Source organism: Apteryx mantelli, chromosome 7, assembly GCF_036417845.1.
Source record: "Apteryx mantelli isolate bAptMan1 chromosome 7, bAptMan1.hap1, whole genome shotgun sequence".
Lineage (NCBI taxonomy): Eukaryota > Metazoa > Chordata > Aves > Apterygiformes > Apterygidae > Apteryx > Apteryx mantelli.
In genome coordinates this window covers 33695335-33704750 of record NC_089984.1, presented here as the reverse complement: position 1 = coordinate 33704750, position 9416 = coordinate 33695335, and the positions used below count along the sequence as shown (strand labels likewise).

The 9416-nt window shown below is 55.3% G+C and overlaps 1 protein-coding gene and 1 long non-coding RNA gene across 2 annotated transcripts; both read right to left on the bottom strand.

The window, feature by feature from the left end:
- Positions 1-312: 312 nt before the first annotated feature.
- Positions 313-2652, bottom strand: LOC106488370 (uncharacterized). Its single transcript, XR_010884660.1, has 3 exons — positions 2209-2652; positions 783-1811; positions 313-474 (listed from the first exon to the last, which is right to left on the bottom strand). It is a non-coding gene; the product is annotated as an uncharacterized lncRNA (long non-coding RNA).
- Positions 2653-5040: 2388 nt separating this feature from the next.
- ADRA2A (adrenoceptor alpha 2A) lies at positions 5041-8331 on the bottom strand. Its single transcript, XM_013947231.2, has one exon. The coding sequence runs from the start codon at positions 8308-8310 to the stop codon at positions 6970-6972; it is 1341 nt and encodes a 446-aa protein (XP_013802685.1). The 5' UTR covers positions 8311-8331; the 3' UTR covers positions 5041-6969.
- Between the last annotated feature and the right edge of the window lie 1085 nt (positions 8332-9416).

Genomic DNA, 9416 nt, shown 5'->3' with positions numbered 1-9416 from the left:
CTCAATTACCCGGCGATCGCGAATGCCAGGATAACCGCAGGGGCAGGAGAAGCCGCGCCGCGGGTGTAAATCAGCAGCGCTCCGGTTCAGCTCCGGGGGCCTGCCTCGCTCGGGGTCTAACCCTGCACTTTTGGGTCTGGGACAGGAACCGTTTGTGAGCGTTTTGGTGGTGGCAAAAGTCATTCTGGTGATAAAAGGCCAGAATTCAGCATTTTACTCTTCAAAAAAAGTTCAGTTAATTCTGAAAAGCAGAAGGTTGGCTGCAGAGTGTTAAATATTTATCTTTACATTTATTTTATTTTTTAACCCAGGGATTTTTCAGTAACACCGTAGGGTTTCCAGCTTCAAAAGAATGCTTTGCAGCAACTCCAAGCTTGCAGATGAAGGCAAAGCAGTCCTGAGCAGGAATTATTTCACCAGAGATGTCCAGCAGTGGGAAGTTCTTCTTTTTTTTCTTTTTTTAATGGAGAGCAACTGAAAAACAAAACAGGAATAAGGCCATAAAGTCACGGTACGGCAAAGCACAACTGTTTCAATCAGCAAAGGAGCAATCAAATTCTTTCATGTAGCAGCTGATTTAAAGCAAATGTTTTTCATCTCTGGGAGCAAACGCCACAGCAGGTCACACAGCCTGGGAGGACTGCAAGGCTGCTCTTGCAAACGCCGTGCTCCGAGCTGTGCTTACGCCAATAAGGGCCAAACGCTGCGAGAAGCTCACTGTTTCCCATGCGGGGAAGCCAAGGACGGTTGGGTCAGTTTGTCTCACCGCTGGCAGCACTCACCAGCCCGAGTTTCACCCCATTCCTCTTGCACAGAGTCAGCTACTGGCGTTTGACTCGAGCACGTTTTTGAAAGCCATCCAGATCTCCCAATCTAGGGCATCGCTGAAAGGAAACACATGTTAACAGAATTTCTCTATTAGTGCAAAATGCACCGCTGGCCCCAGGAAATCCCTAACTGTCTAATCACTCCAGAGCCTCCCGGGAAGGGACGTTGTTCCTCTGTATTCCCTGAAATCTGCTGCAGGCCACTCTCCGAGCCACGGAGGGCGAGCAGGACCTTAGACCCGACCTAGCACTGACAACCTCTCGTAAACTTGACCAAACTGGAATTTAGCCCCGTTGCACTAACAGACTAAAACACAGCCAGAGACGTTTACTCCTTTACTGATACACTTCTGCGCCTCCACTCAAGTGAGGGAGATGCCTTCCTGCTCCTATGGCTTGTCCTCACACCTCTCTGTTGGATTTCAGGTGCCGGAGCCCATCTCGCCTCCCTGTGCACCTCCAGGTCCGAGGCTGGATGGCCCCAGATGCTGGTGGTCCCCGAGGGAACAGGCACTCCTGGGGAACCGTCCGGTGGCCAAGAAGGTCTCTTGACCAGGAAGGGATGTTAAATGACCAGCTCAAATATCAACGTCTCCATCCGACACCCGACCCACCTCCCGGAGAGGGGTCCAACACCATGTCTGCCTGGGCTTGCCAGGCCACGCAGACGCACCCCCACCGAGCCCGTACGGGGGCTCTGCTACAGCCGGCTGAGGGACGTCCCCCTCCTGGGACCAGCCAGGCCGCCTGAGCCTTGCTCCAGCCGCGAGCAGGGTGTTTTACAGTGTTTCTGCTCATCCCTCAGGGCTCAGACTACAGTCCTCTTCGGTCAAGGAGCGGCCAGGTCTGGCCCTGCGTATCCCTCGACAGAGCGTCTGTGGACTGATTGAGCATTAGCAGCTAATGCCAGCGACGGGCTCTCTGCTGATCACAGTCTCTCTTCACTCCACTTCTGCAACTTGGGATAAGGCACAGCAATTGCAGCTACAAATATTTAACAAGTCGCAAAAATGTTATTATAAACCAGCTACAAAGTGAGGTTCACTGTAGAAACAGCAATAGAGCTCAAGTGTAGCCATTTGCCAGGGCACTGGCTGTAATAAAGAACTAATCTCCACAGACTTTGAACTCCTCCAGGGGTGAAAGAACAGGCAACGTTAAGAAATAAAATAAAATAAAACAAAACAAAATAAAATAAAATATATAATATAATATAATATAATATAATATAAAATAAAATGCTCCAGCGGATGAGAACCTCACCCGGCTCCCTCTCACCTGTGCCAACCACCAAACCCCGAGGGACACCCCAAGGGCAGGAGGCCCAGCAAGCCCTGGGTGAGGAGCAGGGGGGCTGGTTGGGAAGGGGGGGGGTACTCACGGCACAGCGTAGTGACGGACATGGGCCGAAACCTGTGGGGGGCCCCAAGGCCTGGGAAACTCATTTCATCATGTGAGCAGAGTCCCAGGCCAAGGTTGTTCCTCGCCCAGGCGCGCTGCCCTTGGGACACCTCCGAGCGGCTCCCGCCTGCGAGCAGCCTCTCGCCCCTCTGCGAACGGGGGCCCAAACCCCGCAGAAACGAGCGGGTGCCTTAGCAGGACGAGGGATTCGGAGACGGGCGCAGGCAGTCGCTGCTCTCCTCCGCGGCGACCTGGAAGCCCCAAGCAGGGTGCAGCCCTGCCGCTCCCCGGGGACATTCGGGACGCCGCCAGGCCAGAGCGCCCGGCGGGACCCGCCGCGTGTCGCCGAGCTGGCGCCTCGGGGCTGCACCCGGGGGTGCTGCCGCAGGCTGCCCCGCGCCGCACGGAAACCCGCCAGGCCCGGCCACGGCATCTCCGCGCACCGGGGCCGGGCTGCGCCGTCGGCAGTGCCGCCCCGGATGACGCCCGCGCCGCACGGGGAGGCAGGTCCCCCCTCCCCGCCCGTGCGCCGTTAACCTTTGAGCCCCGAAATAAAAGGTTATAAAAATCAGCCAAAGTTCGTTACGCCCCATAACGTGCCATTGGCACGGGAACGAGCTTGGAGCACCGAGGCGGCGCTCTCCCGCTCGCAGGGAGGAATCGGTTCCCGCAGGGCCCCGCAGCCTGGACGGGCCCTTCCCCAGCAGGAGCAAAGGGCCGCGGACACGGCGGAGACTGCAAGGACCAGCAATTCAGGGACAGCAAAATAAAGGCTCTGTCAGAAGTGGCAAAAGAAGCAACAAGTTGGAAATTCAGACGCTGGCCACAAGGACGGGCAGGCAGCTCCGCCATGTCAGACCCAGGGAGTCGCTGCCCCCGAGGGAAACAGCCCTTTGGAGGCTTTATTTGACTGGGCTGAACCGCAAGGAACATGCTGATAGCGGGAGCGACACAACCCCGAAGGCACTGTTCCGGTTATTTCCACTTTGCTTTCACCTTTGATGGAAAGTCGGGAGCAATTGGACACAGTTCAGTTGCACAAAGCTTCGTTAACTACAAGTCCATTAAAGTCCCATCACCACCCTCAACCCTATCGCTCTCCAGCCCATGCTAGAGATTTGGCCATGAAGAAGACAGAGCATCAGAGGGACGGGGCGAGCGTAGCCGATGGCGCTGGATGACCTCCTGCACCCGGTGCACCATCCCCTACAGTGCCCAGGAGGGCTCCTGTCAGCTCCGGAAAACCCTCCAGGGTCAACGGTGCCAGCTGAGATGAGGGAGACAGAGAGTAGGACACAGTGCCTGGATCAAGCCCTCCTGGCCTGCAACAGCCCCCACAAGGAGGCCGGGGCAGCGGCAGCAGCCCACCCCTAAACCAGTTCGTTTACTAGTGTGAACCCTCACGGACACCTTCCCACTTTGGCCACAGAGACTCAGAGCCTGGATCATTTGCACAATCCAGGTGGGCTGAGAGACGATGAGCTGGGACATGGAGACGTCTCTGGGGATGACAAGGTCACAACCGAAAATCAGGGTCTTCCCTCCACAGGAGCCCTGGGGTATGCCCTCTCTGTCACCGTCCACTCATCCTCACCCCACCTCTCGTGAGGTTCAGCCTGGGACACCACAGAGCGCCTACACCAAACAGCAACGCTGCTCAGCAGCTCTGGCCCGTCCCCAGACTTGCCCAAGCGCCTGCGACCGCAACCGCAGTGCAGAGCTGGCCCCTGTGGCTGCATGCCCCAGCACACCAGCTCCAGCACAAGTCTCTGTTCACTTACTTTCCACCAAACCAGAGGCAGAGCGTGGATGTCGGGTGACTTCAGGTGCCCAAACAGCCAAGGCAGTGGGAAGACTGGGAGCCAGAAAGCTCCTGAACACCAGTGGAAGGGGAAGGCATGTAGCACCTCTTGGAAGCAAGCCCCTTGAATACGTCCCTCGTTCCCCTTCCAGCTGAAACAGCGGGAATTTACCTCCAAAAAGTTACCTCCTGGAGGTCCTCAACCTGCAAACAACTGCACACAAGCTCAGCCACACGGTTACGCGTGGTGCCGGGCAAAACAAAGCACCCGCAGGATCCTGCCTTTGGAGCCACCTGGCTTTTGGGGCAGTGAAGGAGCACAGCAGAAGAGGGTGCTGATCCGGATCCCAAGGCAGGTGTCAACACAGCACCGTCACGTTCAGCCGGAGAACAACCTCCCACCACCCTCCCGCAAGGACAGGTCTCAGCAGCGTTGGCTCAACGACAGCAAGCCCGGACATCCTGCTCTCAGGGCCTGGAAACAAAGCCCACATCTCTAGTCGGATGGAGACCCTTGCCTATATCAAGAAATCCCCCTGCCTGCCTTCTGGCCGAATCGTTTCTAATCCCATCTGTGACATAATTATTAGAAACCTCCTTAATAAGCAGCTGTAAATGCTGCCCCAGCCAGACGTTCCCACCGAGGGGCAGAAAGGGTGCCAGGCTACGCTTCCAGGGAGCAAACCGCACCGTGAAACCCTAAGCTCCTCTTTTCTAAGAAGCACAAGAATGCACTTACTGTGGCATGAAAGGGGGGGGGGGGGGGGAGAAAAAACAAAAAAAGAAATATCAAGGACTCATTCGTTATTATGCCACTGCGCAATGAACTGAGCCATTGTTTCTTATCCGGTAAAACAATGCCTTTCAGAAAACACAAGTGCTTTTCCCAGTACGTTCTTTAAAAGATGTCAAGACCACAGCTGCTGGAGAACTGGCAAGCAGCTGAAAAAAAAAAAAATACAGCTAACATTATTCAGAGGGTTTTCACACTTGATTTGTAAATGCTTTTTTTATTTAATAAAAATAATCATCCATTATAGCAATTTCCTTTTTTTTTTTTCTTCAGTAAAGCACAGCTTATTTGCTTTCCTCACCTCTTGAGGATTCAATTCTGAAAATGTAAGTGAATGTAAACATTGCTCTCCAGGTCCCAAAATGCATCCAGGGACCCTTGGAGTTAATTACACAGTCCAAAGAGAGAGCAAAATCAACAAAACACTTCCAAAAGTAAAAAGGTATTATTTTTTTCCAAGTCTCTTTCTGTGCACCGTACAACTCCAGTATAGACAAATTCACTTTATACAAGAGACTTAAATAAACTTTGCTTTTTCCAAACAGTTTCAGTGAGTCAGTATACAATAAAGCTGTTGTTATAACATTAAAAGGCTTTCCAACTCATTTACTGTAACAAACAAAAAAAGTTTTTCCTTCTAATATTCTCCAGACACTTCTTCATGGCACAAGGATGTTAGATTTGTTCTGTTCGGTTTGGGGGGGTTTGGGGTGTTTTTTTTTGTAGCAGATAGAGCTGAAAGACATTTCAGGAAAGGAGTGTAAGAAAGAGCAGTATTAACACTTTCTCTCCTGCTCCAGTCTCATAATATTTACATATTTCTTTTTTTTTTTTAAAGCATGATTACACTATAAAATACTAGGAAACCTGTCAGTGAGTTTCCCATTTCAGCGTTTTGCCCTGTATAAGACTGAGATTGGAAGAGGGACGGGACGGTTCAGTATCTCCTACAAAAGATGAGAGCGGCCGATAAAAAACTTAACTCTTGTCGCGTAATTCAGCAAGGTAGAACGGCCTCCGTGCACAACCCCCCGCCGCAGGAAATCCCGCCGGAGTGAAAACGTCAGAAATCAATGCAAATCAGATAACACGGTACGCGGAGCCCTGATACCCGCTCTGAAACGTTATCTATTTACAGTCGGAGGTGGGGGAAGCGAGTTAGCATCGAGCACATTTCAGTGCTGCAGGGCGGCGTAGTACGAGCGGAGATCAACTCGCTGGAGCTCGGCCAGGTCCCAAGCCTCGCGGTGCAGGAGAAGCAGCCGGTCACAGCCCCCTGCTCATCCCTGACTACGCGCAGAACCGCCGGTCTATTAGCATCTGTTTTAGTAACGCTCCTCTTGTTGCTAGTTTATCTCAACTGTATTGTATCACAGACAACACAAAAATTAAACAGAATCAGGTATGATATTAAAAAAAAAAAAAGAAACACGAGTATTGTGTGGTCTGTGAGTCTAAGCTTTATAGCCAAAAAACCAACAGGGCATTTGAAATTTTGGTAATGTTATCAAACTGCCAGGCAGGGGAAATGACCCTAACTGTTTGGGGGGGAATGGGGGAAGGAGAAAGAGAGCAACTTTTAAGGTGTCAAAGATTACTAAAGCATTCACAGTTTCAAAGCTGCTTGCCTTACAAAAATTAAGACATTCAGATTCAGGGATACAATACTGTATTTTACAAGGGGTTTAAAATTAATTACACACCCAACATTAAAAAAAAAAAAAGATACAGCAACATAAAAAAGCCAACACCTCTGAGGTGGTGCTCTCCCTCTTTGTTGTTCATCTCATGGAGTTGCACATCAGTTGTTTTGTCTTTAAAGAGTCAAACTGAGCAGTCACAAAAATATCCACTGAGAGATTCTGGCAAAAGGAAAAAAAAAAAGAAAGAAAGACTAACAAAATAACCAAGCAAGTCAAAAGCCATCCTCCCCTGGAAAGCCGAATGCCACGGCTCAGACTTCCACTTGCCTGCTGCTCCTCGCTGCTGCTGCTGCCCGGCGTTTTGACAGGCTCGTCTCAGGTTTTAAAGGCTTCCAGCGTGCAAGCTGAAGGAAACCATCCCATGCAAGCACAGCCCAAGAGACCCATGCCTTACTCTCCCACGAAGTCTTGAATCATTTAGTCCTGCTGGTAGCAAAGGGTCTTTCAAACAATCCTTTTCCTCTCTATCCTGCAGAGGATCCTTTTGAATGCCCGTCTGAAGTCATGGTTGAAAATGGTATAGATGACAGGGTTCAAGGAGCTATTGCAGTAACCGAACCAGAAGAAGAACTTGAAGAGGGTGTCGGGCACGGAGCAGCTCTTGCAGACGGCCATCAGCGTGTAGGTGAAGAAGAAGGGGAACCAGCAGATGACAAAGACCCCGATCACCACCGCCAGCACGAAGGTAAAGCGCTTCTCCCGGTTCTGCCTGCCCCTCCACCGGGATCCTTTGGTGTTCCTCTCCTCCTCCGCCTTCCTGGGCAAACTGTCCCCAGGCTTAATCTGGCTCAACTTAGTCTTGGCCTTGCCCCTCGCTGGTTTGTCTGACTTCTTACACTGGTTGTTCTCCTGGTGCTCAGAGGAGGAGGTCTCCTCCATGTCTATGCCGTTGACCTCTCCCTCTCCCTCCTGCCCACCGCTGCCTCCTGCTGCCTTCTCCCCGTTGAGCTGGGCTGTTGCTGGCAGGTCCTCCTTGTCAGCCAAGCCATTCTGCCTCTTCTCGGGGCACTCTGCCCGTCTGCTCGGTGGTACCCTGGTCCGCCTCTTGGCTATCTGGTAGATGCGCATGTACACCAGGATCATGATGAGGCAGGGGGCAAAGAAGGAGCCGATGCAGGAAGAGATGATGTACCACTTCTCATCATTGATCTTGCACTCTGCCACCCCCTGGTTGGCCTGCTGCCCACTCTTCTTCTCAATGGAGATGAGTGGTGGGAAGGAGATGACAGCCGAGATGACCCAGACAATAAAAATGATGCACTTGATGCGGCGCGGGGTACGCTTGAGGTTGTACTCGATGGCTTGCGTGATGGACCAGTAGCGGTCAAGGCTGATGGCACACAAGTGCACAATGGAGGAGGTACAGAAGAGGACATCCAAGGCCAGGTAGATCTCGCACCAGACCTTGCCAAAGTACCAGTATCCCATGACCTCGTTTGCCAGGGAGAAGGGGATGACCAGCGTGGCCACCAGGATGTCTGCCGAGGCTAAGGAGACCAGGAAGAGGTTCTGGGGGGCTTTGAGCGCCCGGCTGGTGAAGACGGCAATGATGACCAGGACATTGCCGAAGACGGTGAAGAGCATGAGCAAGCCCGCCAGGCTGATGAGGGTGACGGTGGTGTGCAGGGGGTACGGCGTGCCCCAGCCCGGCCCGGCCCCGCTGTCGTTGAAGGTCCCGTTGGCGCCGGGCGGCGGGTAGCCCTCCTCCTCCTCCAGCTGCCGCTGGTACTCCATGGAGGGGAAGAAGTGGCCCCTCTCCGTGAACGGGCGCTCCAGGTTAAACATCAACCCCGGCTGCGCGCAAACCCCCGCCCTCCGCCCCGGCGCTGCCCCGCCCGGGCTCCGCGCTGCCGCGCTGCCGCGCTCGGCTCCGCGGGGCTCCGCGCTGCTACTCCGCCGCCCGCCGGCGCGGGGCTCCGCGGCGCATCCGGGGCGCCGCCGCGGGGGAGCGCGGGGGAGCGCGGGGGAGCGCGGCCGGCCGCGGCAGCGCCGCTTACCTGGGCGCGGAGCGGGGCGCGGGGCGCGGAGCGGAGCACGGAGCGGCGCGGGCGGCGGGGCTGCAGCCGGCGGCGGCTGCTCTGCCTCGCTCGCCGCCGAGCCGCTTTATAGCCCCGGATCGGGCCGGGGCTGCCGCGTCAGCCCCACGTGGGGAGCTGCCCCGCTGCGCGCACTCACACACACACACACACACACAGTGCACACACGCACCGCGCGCGCACCCACACACACACACGGTGCACACACACAGTGCACACAGTGTGCACACACCCACACACACCCACACCCCTTCCCTGCTCACCCCACAGGCACTCACAGCCTCTCACCTCAGCCCGTTGCACACTCGCCCTGCTCGGTGTTCGCACCCACCGGCACAGTGTTGTGCACACACACACAGACGCGCACACACACGCACACACAGCCCAGCCCTTCCCGCACTTCACATGCACACGCAGCCTGTCGCGCTGCCTTCGTGCACACCCCTGCTCTGCTCAGCCCCACGCGCTCAGCCCCACGCGCTCAGCCCCACACACTGACCCCGCTCAGCGTGGATGCCCACCTGCTCAGCTCGCACGCACACGCGCCCCTGCCCGCGCCGCTGCTCAGCGCCGCAGACACCCCCGCCTGCCCTACCTGCCGGACACCTGGGCCCGCCACCACTCCCCAGCCGGCCCCGTGGCTCCTCCTGGCTCGGGCCCCCCCGGGACCTGCCAAGGCCGCGGCGGCACCAGCAGCGCCAGCCTGCGTGAGAGAAGAGCAGCGCCGTGCACGGCAGGTCGCACCCATGGGGGCGCAAGGAGGGCGGGTGCAGTGGAGAGGGGTTTGAGGGGGCTCACGGGGGGGTGGCTCTTCATCCCCTGGGTTTTTGGCGGTCTCTGAACAACCCGCGTTGC

Bases quoted from the DNA above. Each gene is read 5' to 3' on its own strand.
- ADRA2A (XM_013947231.2), bottom strand. From the start codon at position 8,310: ATGTTTAACCTGGAGCGCCCGTTCACGGAGAGGGGCCACTTCTTCCCC.